The sequence below is a fragment of the Acanthochromis polyacanthus genome, chromosome 8 (assembly GCF_021347895.1).
Source record: "Acanthochromis polyacanthus isolate Apoly-LR-REF ecotype Palm Island chromosome 8, KAUST_Apoly_ChrSc, whole genome shotgun sequence".
Classification (NCBI taxonomy): Eukaryota; Metazoa; Chordata; class Actinopteri; family Pomacentridae; genus Acanthochromis; species Acanthochromis polyacanthus.
In genome coordinates, this window is record NC_067120.1 from 39,500,659 (window position 1) to 39,517,186 (window position 16,528).

The window sequence follows — 16,528 nt, forward strand, 5'->3', positions numbered from 1 at the left end:
GGACAATGACCCTAAGCACACAGCTAAAATAACAAAGGAGTGGCTTCACAACAACTCTGTGACCGTTCTTGACTGGCCCAGCCAGAGCCCTGACCTAAACCCAATTGAGCATCTCTGGAGAGACCTCAAAATGTCTGTCCACCAACATTCACCATCCAACCTGACAGAACTGGAGAGGATCTGCAAGGAAGAATGGCAGAGGATCCCCAAATCCAGGTGTGAAAAACTTGTTGCGTCATTCCCAAGAAGACTCATGGCTGTACGAGCTGAAAAGGAGCTTCTACTCAATACTGAGCACAGGGTCTGAATACTTCTGAACATGTGATATTTCAGTTTTTCTTTTTTAACACATTTCAGTTTTTTTCTGTCAAGATGGGGTGCTGAGTGTACATTAATGAGAAATAAAATGAACTTTTTTGATTTTGGTAAATGGCTGCAATGACACAGAGAGTGAAAAATTTCAAGGAGTCTGAATACTTTCCATACCCACTGTATATGGATGGAACAACACAGTCTTTGGTCGACATTTCACCAAACATGACTTAAATCTTGTCTGAAATGAACTGAAATTTGTCCAGAATGGCTCAAAATTTGTCCAAAAGAAGATAAAAATTGTCCAAAATGACCTGGAACCTAAAATTTGTTCAAAATAAGATAAAGATGGTCCAATGTAGCTCACATTTGTCCAAAATGACAAAAATTATTGATTACTGGTCCTTGAAAATAGAAAATAAAGTACAAAATATCCAGTCCAGGTTGGTCTAGTGCAGGGGTGTCAAGATCCGTTCCTGGAGGTCCACTATCCTGCATGTTTTAGATGTTTCCCTCTTCCAACACACCTGATTCAAATGATCAGGCTTGTTATCAGGCTTCTGCTGAGCTTGATGATAAGCTCAGGAGGAGTTTGACACCCCTGGTCTAGTGTCTCCATAAAGTTTCTGTAAGTGTATATCTATGGATGGATCCATGTTTCTACTAAAATACAGTCTTTGGTCGAGTGTTGCCTAAAATTACCTGAAACTTGTCCAAAATGGCTCAAAATGTGTCCGAAGCGAGCTAAAAATGGTTCACAGTGACTTGAAACTGGTCCCAAAAGACTAAAAAAATAAGTAAAATAAGATGCAGGTGATCTAAAAGATTTAAAAAATGTCCACAATGACAATAATGAATAATTATTGATCGTCCAATGTATGAAAGGTATCAAACGGTGTTACAGGTTTCATTCAAAGAGAAACAAGTGCGTTATTTGTCAAACAACTGAGCATACAAGTCTTCAAGTTACACAAAGATTCAGATCCAGCCTGAACTCTTCCAGAAACTCCTCCTGTCTATACATCCGTTCTACACTGCAGAGATGCCACCTACACCACATCAAGGTAATATAGGATGTAATTAAAAGGCACAAGATGTGGAGATTATAGTGTTGAACGGTCTCCATAGCAACAGCCATCGCCGGCTTCTCCGAGCAGGCAGGTGGCGGTGATCAGGGGCGGATCGTGAGCTCAGGATCCATTAAGTTCCTGCCTTTCCTTCATGTTGTGCTTCTGGCCGCTGTGCTTCCTTCACACTTGAGCTGTCAAAGGCAAAAGAACCGGAGAGAGGACGGCGATTAGAGCGAGCGAACGCCTTCATCCCACAGAGCAGCTCAGGAACGGAAATATCTGGTGGACGATTCGGTGCCAAGATTATAACAACAAAAGACAACTTTAAAGAAAAGTTGTGCCAAAAATCAAGGATTGTCCCTTTTAAAAGTATATTTTCCAACTATAAGCTTTTGTTAGCGTGCTCGCTAGCCTTTGACTGATTGGTAACCTTACGTGTTGTGCTTTCTTTCTACATGAACACATCTTCTCTACATCTGCTAGTATCCTCAGTACACTATCACAAGGTTTTAAAGTCCTGTCCCAGAACTCTACTACAAACTTACGTCCTTACACAACTAAACTACATTCTGAATTATGCTTTGATGGGAATGTAGCTTCACTTTGGACGATACTGGAAGCAAGAACCAGATACTGGACGTAATTCCTGCATAATTATGTTTATTTCCAGTTTCTAATCAACGATTTTACTTGATTGCTTCACTGTTGCATCTTTTCATCAAAACTATTTTCTGAAACCGAACAACAAGGTAACTGAAAAGTTTATTAGTCCTTGAAAATGGAAAATAAAGTGCAAAATTTCCAATCCAAGCTGGTCTAGTGCCTCCACAAAGTTCCTGTAAGTGTTAATCTATGGATGGATCCATACTTCTATTAAATACAGTCTTTGGTCGACGTTTCACCAACTTTTGAGGCTCTAACATCAGTAGAATCTGATGTTTGGTGAGTATGACAAGACAAAGTTCCATTTTTTCCAATTTTTTGATGTCACTGGTCCAAAATAACCACATTTATCCAAAAAGACACAAAATTTGTTCAAAATACGGTCAAGATGGTTCAAAATTATGCAAAAATGATGTCAAAAATGACAATAATGAATAATTCTTGCTCCTTGATAATGGAAAAAATAAAAAAAAAATTTCATCCAGGCTGGTATAGTGTCTGCATAAAGTTGTAAAATACAGTCTTTATGACCTGAATCCTGTCTGAAATTACTTAAATCTTGTCCAAAATCACTAAAATTTGACCAAAATAACTTCAAATTTATCAAAAAAGACTTAAAATGGGTGCAAGAAGACAAGGATGGTTAAAAGTGACTCCAAAATTGTCCAAAAGACCTAAAATCTCTTTTTTTAATCTTTACTGACCACTCGTCCATCCAAGCAGACGTTAGAAACTTCATTTTATCGTGTACCTTAAAAACAAGCAACCACAGACAATTACACTAATCAAAACCTCTCTGACCTTTTGTTTTTTTAATTATAATTGTCGACTTCCTTTAGTGAGCTTACTGATTAATAGAGCTCCTGAATCCAATTAAGCGCCAGCAGCTGTATTGAGTCGAGGCCTTGATTGCAGCCTGGGAGAGGATTTAAAAAGCAGAGGCGCCCTGTGGCTCCAGAAAGCCTCGACAAAGCTAATTGAATGAGCCGTCTGAGCTGCTTTTCTCATTCCAAAAGCCAAAATTAGTTACGAGTTTACTGAATGTGTGCGTTTTTTGGACTTTTTTGTCCAAAAAGACATGATATTTATTCAAAATAAGGTGAAGATGGTCCAAAACTATGCAGAAATGATGAAAAAATGACAATAATTAATAATTATTGCTCCTTGATCATGGAAAAAAGAGCATAAAGTTCCTGTAAGTGTATATCTATGGATGGATACATATTTCTACTAAAATCCAGTCTCTTGTCAACATTTCACCAACTTTTGAGGCTCTAACATCAGTAGAATCTGATGTGTTAAAAGTTTGACCAGACAAAGTTCCAATTTTTTGCTGTTTCCAGTTTAAATTTGTCAAAAATAAGACAGAAATAGACTTGTAACTTGTCCAAGAGACATAAAATTTGTTAAAAAATAAGATAAAAACTGTCCAAAGTAGTTCACATTTGTCCAAAATGACAATAATGAATAATAATTCGTCTTTAAAAATGGAAAATAAAAGTGCAAGATATTCCATCTAGGCTGGTCCAGTGTCTCCATAAAGTTCCTTTAAGTGTATATATCTATGGATGGATCCATATTTCTACTAAAATCCAGTCTTTGATCGACATTTCACCAAAGATGACTTGAATCGTGCCTGAAATTACTTAAAATTTGTCCAGAATGGCTCAAAACATGTCCAAAAGAAGCCAAAGACGGTTCACCATGACTTGAAACTGGTCCCAAAAGACATAAAAAGTGTGCAAACTACGATGCAGACGATCTAAAACTATTCAAAAACGTCCAACATGACAGTAATGAATAGTTATTGAGCCTTCAAAGTATAAAAGGTGTTCAAAGGTGCTGCAGGTTTCATTCAAAAAGTAGTAAGTGCATCATTTGTCAGATAATTCTACGTATGATGATCTGTAGAAAAAGTCTTTTCAAGCTCCTGTGTCTGAATAATAATGACACTCTGCTGAATCCATTTAAGGGCCACCAGCAGTATAAAGTGGAGGCCTTGACTGCAGCCTGAACAGGGAACTGAATGAGCCGTCTGGGCTGTTTGTGTCGTTTCTAAAGCCTAAATGAGTTAAGAGTTTACTGAATGTGTACTGTTTGGACTTCTGAAAGGAAAGCGGCTGACCTTGAATCGAACACGTTGGTATCCTGAGCTGTAATGTGGTTTATCTGCATAAAAAGCTGGATTATTTTAGTGTGAAATGTTCAAACGATGCATCGGCTGTTCACCACATCAAAGCCAACGAGCTGCTCGGTCCTGTTGGTGCCAGCTGAGGACACAAACCGGCATCGGGGCACAGATTGTAGATCATTTCTGTGCTGCTTTCCGTTCCTCCAGCTGGTGCCCGAGCAGAGCTGCACTCTGCCTTCCACCTGCATCGCTTCACAAAGCCCACAGCTGACTGCTCTGATTCTAATTCTAACGCCGTCAAGTCCCAGCGTAGTCGCACCGCTTCAGGTTCTGACCGCTTAATAGCAGTGTTAAAGGATAAAATGTGTCCGTTTAGGTTGTTTCCTGTCAAATCTCCACGTTATAAAACACAAACTGAACTCTGATGTGATGTATGAAGATAAATAAATTCAAATTTGCATTAAATACTGTGAATAAATGCCGTTTCTACGGTCTATATATCACCAAAGATGGATCCCAATGACAAAACATCATTTCTGGGGTCCTGAGGGCTGAACTATGAAGAAAACTCAACATATCTTGAATCTCCTGTTTGCTGCCTTCATATTATGACAGGGGTGTCCAACATGAGGCTCGTGGTCCTAAAGTGGTCCTCCAGAGGGTCCAATCCAGCCCTCAAAGTGTAGAAACTACAGAGAAGACATTAACTGTAGATTATAAATTAGTAAAACTATAAATTTAAAATCAGACACTGAATGATGCATGAATGCATGAATCTAACCGTTGTTTGTACAGGAAAGCAGCCAGGCAGCGACTGAAGTGTGATTTTTGCATTTTAACTTATCATATTTATGATGAAAAGGACTAAAGGCAGTTATTTAACCATCATCAAGATAATGCCAGTGGAATTTGTTAATTAGTTGGTACTGCAGCTGATAAAACCTGCAGATTAGGACGGTCAGAGTTTCTGCTTCTGTCGACTTTCGTTTCAAAGACTCTCAGGTGTTGAAAGCATCACCAGATACCATTTTACCACTGAACTGTTAGAATTACCGCTCATGCAAATTGTTAAATTTGTGCAAAAATACAATCATTTCCATGTGCCTGGGATCAGCTTAGAACTGTAATTAAAGGGGATGATGTGTTTTTAGTCAGACTAGTTTTGTTATTTCCTGTTTTTTGATGCTTCTAACATGAAATGCTTTGTGCTGTTTAAATAATTCTGGACTCGTTTACTTTTAATTAAAGAAGACGCAGCCCATCTACACTAATCTGTACAGAAAACACCAACAGCATCTTAGATAGTGAAGCCATTTGGTTTTAAACAAAAACATCTCGGCAGCAGGAAGCCCATCAGCCGAGGAGATCAGAATCCCATCTTCATCGTCCAACAACGCTGAAAACCCCGAAGTGAGCAGACACACAGATGGCTGCTGTTATTGATTTGGACTGAATCTGTCTTTTGATTTGTGGGAACCAACAACAGGCTGCCTGATTATCCAGAAAGGCTACAAAATTTGGTAGGCATATGCAGCACGTCTGGACTCGCAAAAAAGCCTCATGAAGCCATACCCTAAACCCCACAGGAAGTCCACCATCTTGGATTGATTGTGAGATTAGTAGTGATTTTGGTCATTTTCAGCGGTTAACGCCTCAGAAGGAGTGACTCCAAAAGACCTTAAATTATGGCAGTATATACACCAGGCCTGCATGATGAAAAGTTGTCAAAATCTTCCACAAAAGTCAAACAGTGTGGTTTTAGCAACCTTCTGAACTTTGATGCTTTGTCATGAAACAGGAAGTGGTATCTAACTCCCCTCTGCATGCTCCAATCTGCCTCAAACCTCACATGTTTGCTCAGAGCCCTGATCACATCCTTATAATAATATCTGTTCAGTCATAGCGCCACCTGCTGGCAACAGGAAATGACATTATTTACACTTTGATGTGCTATTGTTAGCCAGTTGACCATATTAACCTTAAATGTGGTGATAAAAGCCTTAAAATGACGATGATTCGTAGAGAAAATGGTGAGTTGTCGTCAGACGGCGGGTCGGTGGCGACTGAAGTGTTTGTATCTCAGCCCAAACTTCATATGCTGCATAAGACACAGCCCATCTACACTAATCTGTACAGAAAACACCAACAGCATCTTAGATAGTGAAGCCATTTGGTTTTAAACGAAAACATCTCGGCAGCAGGAAGCTCATCAGCCGAGGAGATCAGAGTCACGTCTTCATCGTCCAACAACGCAAATTTATCATCCTGATGGAAGCAGAGATGTCCTCCTCCCCGAAGTGAGCAGACACACAGATGGCTGCTTTTATTGATTTGGACTGAATCTGTCTTTTGATTTGTGGGAACCAACAACACGCTGCCTGATTATCCACAAAGGCTCGTTGAACCTCAGAATAGGTGGCGACTGAACCGGAGGCTCCAGTATGAAAGTTAAATGCCAGCGCCGCTTCCACATGTTAAATTTAACATTTAGTGTTACGGTGACATGTGTTCGCCCTCACACGTTAAGATACGCCGCCGCATTCATCTACTGTCGCCGTTTCCAGGCTGGAATAAGGATTTATTCATTAACGTCAAAGTGTGCGAGTCCGTCTGAGGCGTCTTCAGGATTAGAACTAATTTAACTTCCAGCATCAGACGCAAAAATCACCTTTTTCTCAGTTAAATCGACATCATGCACCTGTGGCTTCAATAAATGAGACTTGGCAGAGGCAGTAGCATTCATAAATCATCCAACAATCCTTTTAGCTTAAAATCTTGCTTCATTATCATCAATATTTCTAATCTGGAGCTTGTTGTCTGTATAGCAAAAGAAATGCTAGTAGCTAGCTTCATGCTGCAGAGTCAAAGTGGAAACAAATTTAATATATTCTATAGGAAAAACTCAATGCAAACCTAACTAAGGTTGGTCTGCTAGATGTAAACTTAACAGAGCAGCCCAGAATATGCCCAAAACATGTGCCTGAAACTATGCAACAATGGCGCTAATGTGCACATTTGACATGAGTTTGCATTGGTAGAATATGAAAACATCATCCACTGCACGTGTCTGGATGTTACCGGACCACGTTCAGAGTCTTTGTGTTGACCGTTTTACTTTTCTGTTTACTTTAGAATTGTATTTTTAATTTAAAATTAAGTTTACCGTCTGATGAAAGCCGCACGTCACAGAAACTTTGATGGATATCCGAATGCAGTCCAAAACATGAGACTGAAACTACAAAAAACAAGAACGCTAATGTGCACATTTGAAGACAAAAATCTAGAAACCAAAGATGTCCATCTGGTTTGGATGTTATCTTGCACCACCCAGAGCCTCCTAGTCTCAGAAAAACAACAGTTCTTCATTGGTTCTTTGGTTCTTCAGAGCAGCATCCACAATCAAAGAACTTATTTAAGAGATGGTTTGTTGCATCCTTTATGTTGTTCTTTAAAGTGCTTAAAGTTAATTTTTATTGGAGTCAATAAAACATCAGAAAATGGTGAAATGTCCATCATAGTTTCTGAAATTCCGAACTGGAGTCTTGAAATATGATGTTCTGCCTGAATTAAGCCCAAAAGGTTAAATGTAATGGAAGGGAACCAGAAATGCTGAAAAATCGTCCTGGAAGAACTATCCTGAAAATAGTTCCTTAAACATCTTAATTTTGCTTCACTTGTTTGTCGCACCATCTGTGACGCCTAAAGGAACCAGTTTTGGTGGTTCTTTGAGGGATTGTTGCTTGAAGAACCTGTTGCTAAAAGGTTCTTTGTTGAACTAAAAATGTCTCTTCTATGGCATCACTGCTAAGAATCGCTTTCGGCTATCTTGATGGTGCCTTTTTGTTTGAGTGTCTGCCTTTGGCCAAACTTCCCACTGAATGTTCATGAATCTTGAGCTGCGTTGCTCTTTAACGTGACTTCCTGGAGCCGCTGTGCAAACCAGACTGTTGCTCCTTATTAAGTCTATACATCATGATAAGAACCAGGAGCAGCGTTCTCACTGTAGGGCATCATGCTGTTTGCAGGCGTTAGAGCTGATGGGTGGATGCCGTGGCTCTGAAGAAGCTCTAATGGCTCCATCGGTCCCTCAGAGCAGAGCAGTAACCGTTCATTCCTGTTTACTACCCAGAACCCCTCCACAGATAATAACCTGCAGTTAAACTGGTGCACGGCTGGAAACGGCAGCAGGAGAGCCGCTCTAATTGTTTGTTTCATCCCACACATGAGCTTCATATTTCCATTTAGTAACGTCTATCAGTGACTGACACAGAAACACAGGCCAACTTTTAACGATCATTTCTGTCTAAACAGACAGGATGATGGTGGTGGTAATGGTTGGATGAATCTCCATTAGAGCTAGTAAAACGTTCAGGTTCCCCAGTGGATGAATTCTCATCATTGTAGTGATCTGTTCATTCTTTATTTGGCTCAGATGTTCTGTTTTTCAGTGCTTTGGTTTGTGGCCATGAAGACTTTCTAAGATCTCCTCAGTTGTTCTTTGTGTTTAGTGCTAACTAGCTAACATTAGCTTGGTAACAGCTTAACCCTCGTGTCGTCCTGCGGGTCAAATTGACCCGTTTTCAAGTTAGAAAATGAGGAAAAGAAAATCTATTTTCACAGTGAAACTTCTGATGTCCACATTTTTGAGAAATCTGAACATTTTTATGGTGGGGAACAAAAAGGAAATAAGTGTTTAAGAACATTCACATAAAAATCAACCCAAATCCAGCAAATTTGCTGGATTTGGGTTGATTTTTATGTGAATGACACATATGTAATCACTTTAGATATTTTTAGGATTTTTTTGGAAGATTTTTACTCATTTTTTGAAAATATTTACAGAAATTTTCTTGCCAAAAGTGTGATTTTTTTAATTTTAATTTTACATAACATTTTAAAGGAATTATTGGAATTTTCAGAAATTTGGTGAATTTTTTTTTTTTTGCTAAATTTTTGGATTTTTTTTTTTCAGACAAGGAAACTATATTTTTTGGTGCCTGTAAATGAGGACAACAGGAGGGTTAACTAAAGTCATTTTCAGTCATGGGATACATAGCAATTCTTTTCAAGTTTATTTATATAGAGCCAATTACAGGTTCTGCTTCGTCAATGCTAAAATGGTAGCATTCAATCATTCAGACATGGACTGTTGTTCACACAAAACTGGACGGAACATCAAGTGACACTGTGCATCATCTCTGTAACAAATAATTTACTGGGAGCTACTTAAAACAAATGTCATCAAAAAGTGTTTGACCCCTTCTCAAATTCTTATTTATGTCAATATTTCCCCCACTTAAGTGTTTAAGACCGTCAAACTAATTTAAATATTAGACAAAGTAAACACAACGCAGTTTTTAAATGATTTAACTTTGTAAGGGAACAAAGCTATCCAACCCTACCTGCCCCTGTGTGAAAAAGTAATTGCCCCTCTTTTAAACCCTGAATTATCTGTGATTGATCACTTTTTGGGAAGTGAGTTCAATTCCACCGACCACACCCAAACCTGATGACCTCCAGACCTGATCAGAAATCTCTGAAACAGAACTTCTCTGACTGAATGAAGTCGACCTAAAGATCTCAGAAAGCTGCAACAAAACGCAGAGATGTGAAAGACTCGCTGCTAGTTCCAGAAAACGCCTGATTTCAGTTGTTGCTTGTTCATGCTAGTTCTAGTTGGAGGTCATTAACCTCCATGGAAGTCTTTGGCTGAATCCAAATCTCTGGACTTCACCGCACTTGTGGACTTTGCAGGCGCGTTCACGGGAAGTCCAGGAGTGCTGAGGGCTGTCCAAATCCACAATTCATCCAGTCCATAAGGGGCCTCAAGCAGACTTATACGGACGTGACGTTTAAATTTTTCGATTTTTATTTTTTTTATTGCGTCTGGCCTATAAAAGCTGTGCAGTCTGAAGCCGAAATCATGAGCTGAGCAAAATAATGGCGGAAAAAGGATGAAAGCAAGTCCTCCAATGTAAGTAATACCCAAATTAATTAATAATATAGCGTATACATGAGAGTTCTTCAAACAGTGTCACGGCAACGGCTGAAACGGACTCCAAGTCTGTCTGTTAGCTCCATTCATAACGCTGTAGACTCCCGCTCTTGCAGACTTTACGTGATGACGGTAAAGACGTCACATTACGTATGACTGAAGTCCTCGTGGGCTCAGTCTGCAAGTCCAGAGGGTGGAGATATGGATGCAGCCTTTGTCATGGTGCCCTGTTGCTGCTAAACTCCCACAATGCTCTCTGCTTTAACCTCCTCTGGTCTCTACAGTATTAAACAGGAAGAGGCTCCACCTGGTGGAACAACCAGGAACTACAGCTGATCTACAATACTTAGTTTATATTATCTGGAAAAGCTTTATCCAATTGGGACTCTGTATCGATAAATACTCGTGATTAAATGACTGTGCTGTATCCTTAGCTCTCCATCTACATTCATGTTCACGATAATTAGACGACTACTGCAAATATCCTGCTGTGAAACTGACAAACCAAACAAATATCCACACAAAAAACAACTTGATTACTTTGACTTCAGAGAACAGAGCAGACTTTCACAGTAAAATAACACCTTGACAGCTCTGATGGAGCTCCTAAGTCAAACTGAGGACGACTCTTTTGTTGGGATGCTTGCAATAAATGTAGTCTTTTCTTAATATAATGTGATGTAAAGTGAAATATCTGAATGCTGGTTTAACAGCAACGTTATGGATCCCATTTAAAAGGGCAAACTATGTAAGTTTAAACCCAAATAAATTCAGTTTTTATCTTCAAAAGCTGTCATTTAATAATAACCCAGATTCCTGCAGATGAACCGGGTTAATCCAGTAATCGGAGCTGTGATTATGGCTGATTTCTAGTTTTGTGTGGAGCCTCATTAAAGCGTCCAGTAAAGCTCCCAGCAGCACTGATTGAGCTCCATGAGCCTCCAGGTCCTCAGTGCTCCATAACATCCAGCAGCTGAGGTGGAAGGTGGACCTGAGGGGAATGACGGCGCTGATTCCTGGAAACGACGGGAAAAACGACAAGTAAAAGCCTCGCATGGAGGAGATTCAGGAGGACGTTTAACACAGGAGCTCAAAGAAAGACGAGGAGCCGTGAAGTTTGTCGGAGATCATCACCAGGGGCTCAAACATTTCTAAAAGCAAATATCCAATAATGCCACGTTGCCTGGCAACCATGCCTCGGAAATGCAATCAGGGGTGTAATGAAAGCTAACCCGTTTCTCCCGGCATTTAATCAATCGCTCATCTTGGAGAAATGAAAGTGATTCTCGCGTTTTCTACTTTCCGGCTGAACATTGTTCCCACGACTGCAGATGGAGTCTCTGAAGGTTTACGATGAAACGCCAACCAACCAGCATGTTCAGGAAACATCATGAAGGAGGTCTCTGAGAGGAAACGTCTGAGCAGAACTTCACTGCACCAACAGATGTGACTTTACAGCTCAACGTAGAGTCAGTTTGTGGACATTTATAGAAGAAAATCAGGAAGAGGGTAAATAATTCTGAGTCATCCAGGTCCTGGTGATCGTAACAAGTCCAGTGGGTTTGTCCTGAAGCTCCTACCAAAATTAAAATTCATTTTCCAAAACTGTAAATTATGTCCACATCAAGAATGGGGATTTTTGCAAATATTAAACTGTGACCAAAAAATATATTATTGTCTTTTAAACTGTAGTTAAATCAGGAAAAAAAATATTATTACTATTATGATTATTGTAGAGTTAACTGTATTTAAATTGGCAAAGATTCTCATTATTTGACAGGTATATTCCAGTGTTTTTTTACATTTCATTCTTTTACAGTGTTTATCTGCAGCCTTGGCTAAAGAGCGTTAGTTTTTTCCTCTATTTAACGGTTTTAACCCTGTAACACCCAAATGTAGGGAAGAAAATGAGCAAAAATATAAATAAAATTATATATGTAAAAAGAAAAATAAAACTGATGTACTTCTGCAACAGTGGGTTTTCTGGGGTTAAAGTTTTTTAACATTTCATTCTTTGACAGTATTAACTGCAAAATCACCATTTTTCCCCATATTTAATCCACATTAAATGCCACTATCTTAGTTTTTTTTTTTGCCAATAATTTTACATTTTAACACTATTTTAAAAACTAAATTTAATTCTTTTACAGTGTTTGACTATAAAATTACTGCTTTACTGTATTTAAATTTGGACTGAAAAAATACTAAATCAAATCAAAAATATGAATCAATTTAATAGAACAGAAAAAAGCATTAATTTCCTTCTGACTCTAAAATCCACTATAACGTCCATGTAGTAATTTGTTCTTTTAAAATGTTTAAATCAGTCAAAACTATATTTATTTTCCACATTTTTTCCTGGACTCTGGTTGGCAGATTTCACAGATTTTTATTTTATTGTTCTGTCAGTTCACATTTAACGAGATTCTTTTCTTTAAATCTAAATGTTTTAGTCGGCTGCAGTTTAACTCGGCTCTTATTAGGAACGAATGTGAGGGAAGGTTTGTGGAAAATCACCTGGAGAGAAACCAACGAAGCCGCTGCTGCATGACATTAGAATAATTTAACATTTCTTAAAGATGTGAAAATCTACATGTTTGTGCAGTGGCCAGAATTTCACTGCTGTGTTTTTTTGTGCAATGACAATAAAAGAAAGTCTAAGAAATGATCTCAGAAATGATCTGTCTGTTCTGTGGATCTCTGCAGAAGATTCAGAGAAATGATGAAAAAGGAGGACGTTTAAAAATAGACAAACAGCAGAAATCTGGAATAAAAAGTGAGTTTTTCCCAGCGAAACACTCAGAAAAGACCCAGAGATCAGCGGGTCGTTGGTCCAAACCGACAAAGACACTAAAGCTGCAGCAGAAACCTGCTGTAACGTCCATTATTCATGTCTTTATCTGTGATTTATCATCTGTATTTAACCAAACAGTCTGTAGAATAACAGTTTAACAAATAATTCACCATTTTTAGTCTTTAATCTACATATTTTTACTTTCACAGGACAGCAAATACCAGAAAAATATCGATTTTTCTTCTGCTTCATGCAGATTTTCCTTTGGTTTTAGCAGATATTACGTGTAATTTAACAAAACATGACAGTTTAAAATCTAATTCACCATTTTTCAGTCCTTAATCTACAGAATCTTTCTTTAAATACCAGTAAATATCTGCAGTTTAATTCAGAGTTAACATTTAAATCCATGCTTTTTTTTCCTGTTTGTTTAATAAACACTGTTTGTAAAATGAAAGTTTAGTTTTTAAAAGTAATTCATAATATAGTCTTTCTTTTAAATAACAGCAAATATCTGTCAACAGTATTTTATTTTTTTCTCCTATTTAAATAAAGAGCAGAATTCTACAAACATTGTAAAAGGATGAATATTTTTTTATGTGGACATTATTTAACTTTTTGTCCTGTTTTCTACACTTAACGTTGAAATTAAAACTAGAATTTATTATCTATAATTTATGAAAACGGCAGCAAACTGTTTAAAAAAATTACAACTAAAAATGGCTTTAAAGGAGTTTATTTTCTCCAGAAAGTCTCCCAGACTGATTCATTCTGGGTTCTCCTCTAGTTCAGACCTAAAATGTGCGTCCAGAGCAGATAAAAAGCAGCAAAGCGTTAATTCAGAGCCTCTAAACCAGACTGAACTCCTAAAGCTGCCGTCGGTGTTTCCTAGAAGTCGGAGTTTGTGGTGGATCGAAGTGGGTCACGGCTCCTCAGGGATCCGGTCTGGAAGCTCCAACTTCCTCCGTCATACATGTTTAATGACGATCGTAACACGCTTAAAGGCTGCAGCTCACACCAACATACATGTGAACACGCAAACCAGGAGCAGACGTAGACGCCGAAAACACGTGTAGGAGCTTTAAGTCATACATGACGAGTTCACGTGATCGTCCTCATGGAGCAGGAAGCATCAAACAGCTGATCTCACATCTTCATGGACGGTTTTTATTCAAATGTCTGCTTTTTTTTAAAGCTTTTAGGTGAATTATACTGAGTTTTTTTTAAGCAAATTCCACCTGATTGAAGACATAATAATGATGCTGCCACCACCGTGCTTCACATCACAAATGAATGTTTTTCATTTTGTTTACTAAATGTTTGTGAAATAGTTCATCATTTTTCAGTCCTAATCTACATATGAAGAGTTTATTGCAAAAAGAGAACTGTGTTTTGATAAATGATCAGATTTTTTTTTTTACAAATTGTTTACTTGACATATCAAACTGAAGTTGAGCGGATTTGACTCGGTAGAAAAATACATGACAAGTTAGAGAACAAATACATTATTAGTGTTATCTCAATTAAACAAGAGTTTTCTGAAAATGTTTTTGCAAATGAACTCTTCATATTTTTCCTTTCAAATCATGGCAAATATCTAAAAATATCGATTTTTCTCACACTTAGTACTTTGTTTCCTTTGGCTTTAGTTGATTTTATGTGTAATTTGACAAAACTGTCTGGAAAATAACAGTTTAAAAATATAATTCACCATGTTTCAGTTTAAATATACAGAATAATAGCATTTGGAAAAATCAGTTTTTTAACTTCATGCACACATCATTTACAGTTTTATACTAGAAGGCTGTTTTCATTTAAAAAACACATTTTTTCACTCTAGTACACGTCATTCTAATCTTAAATAACAGCAAATATCTGTAAAATACTTGCTTTTTAATTTAAATATAGTAAATTGTGTAAATTTACAGTCAAATGCTGGAAAAAAAACAAATTTCAAATTCATAAAAGTCCAGATTTTTGGTGATTTGGGGTTTCTATCCTGTTTCCTATCCTACATATTTTCCAACCAGATTCTGCAGAAATGTGACTTTTTTTTTTCCTCCCTCTGCTGGTCTGATCATGACTGGGAGGTCTGGGAGCTACTGGGTGGGGCTTTTCCTCTCTCTCTAAAGGCTGCTGGAGTAAACCCTGAAAGCAGAGCATCACTTTCATCCAGCCTGAGAGCAGAAGGAGGACGGAGGCTCTTAGAAACTAGAATTAACTGAAACGTTTTCTGCAGAGCAACAAGTTCTCAGGAGATTTAAAGTGAAACACAAGAAAAAGTCCAGCAGACACCTGTTAAACCTGCAACTAAAATGTTAAATCAGGGATGAAACTAGCAGCTGAAATTAAATTCTTGGTGGTGAACTTTTGGAATTAAATGGAATAAAAGGTTTCTGCTCAGAGCTTTTCTAAAAATAAAAATAAAAAAATGCGTAAAGTTTGCTTTTACGCACGAGTCCTGCTGTTTCCACTAAACTCCAGCCTGATTTAAACTCCCACATCAAGGGTTCTGACCTGAGTCGGTGTATCTGGGTCTGGCTAGGTCCCTGAAGTAGTAGATGAAATCCAGGCAGCTGTCGTCCTGCACCTCGCCCTTGGAGCACAGGTCGGACAGCAGCCCCAGCGCCTTTCGACAAATCTCATCCTCTCGTTCTGCAGGCATTGCCCTCCAGCATCCTTCTGACTGCTCGGCCACTCCGGCTGCTCCTCCTCCGCCTCCCTCACATGCACCACCGTGGCTCAGCGCAGGAAACACGCACCGCGGCTACACCCCTGGACCGCTCCAGCGCGCTCCACGCATCCAGCGGAAATCCAGAATTTAGCGCAGATTTCGGCGCAGACGGGAGAAGTTTTTATTTTATTTTACAGAATCCTCCCGTGCGTGGCTCGGTTGCAGAGCACTAATCCTCCTCCTGCTGCTGCTGAATCACTGATAGGCTTCGGCTTCTGTTTGGTGAATGAATGCTCGTCTTGTTCCTCCGCGCGTCGGGATGCGGACGGACAGGAAGCTCAGCCTCCAGCAGCTGAGATTCTCCTCCTACAAAATGCCATCAAATCCCTCATTCACTCCTTTTCCCTCCTTTTTTTTATATCTTCAGAGAAACGACTCCGCTCAAAACACTGTAAAAATGATTTCCTCAGTTCATTCTCAAATCTAAAATGTTGGATTTACCTGAAGTCTGCAAAACTAACCAGCTCTGTTCAGGAATCCTGGATTTCCTGTTTTATCAACGTCGTTTGAGCAGCTGCTGCAAAAAATTAACAAGAAACCAAGGATTGTTTTTTCTTGTTGGACTTTTGGAGTTAATGTTAGAGAAGTTAAAGACTATTTAATAATGAATGTTGCCTGTTTTTAGCCGTTTAAAGCCAAACATGGCGGCATCATGATGTGAAACACGGTGCTATATTCCGGGAAGCTTATATATTCTGGTTTAATCAACTTTATGATCTGCCACCACCGTGCTTCACATAACTTGTTGATTAAACTATCTAACTATAAAATCGATCTTGTCAGTTTCATGCAGCTCTGTTCTTCAGGAATCCAGATGCACTTGCAGAGA

General features: G+C 38.6%; 1 protein-coding gene across 1 annotated transcript in view; it reads right to left on the reverse strand.

Annotated features, from left to right (window-relative positions):
- Positions 1–16,027, reverse strand: part of syt9b (synaptotagmin IXb) — a 61,929-nt gene extending 45,902 nt beyond the window's left edge. The window contains exon 1 of the mRNA XM_022221103.2: positions 15,483–16,027. Within this exon, the coding sequence (XP_022076795.1) occupies positions 15,483–15,630 (148 nt within the window). The 5' untranslated portion in view covers positions 15,631–16,027. The remainder of the gene's footprint in view (positions 1–15,482) is intronic.
- Between the last annotated feature and the right edge of the window lie 501 nt (positions 16,028–16,528).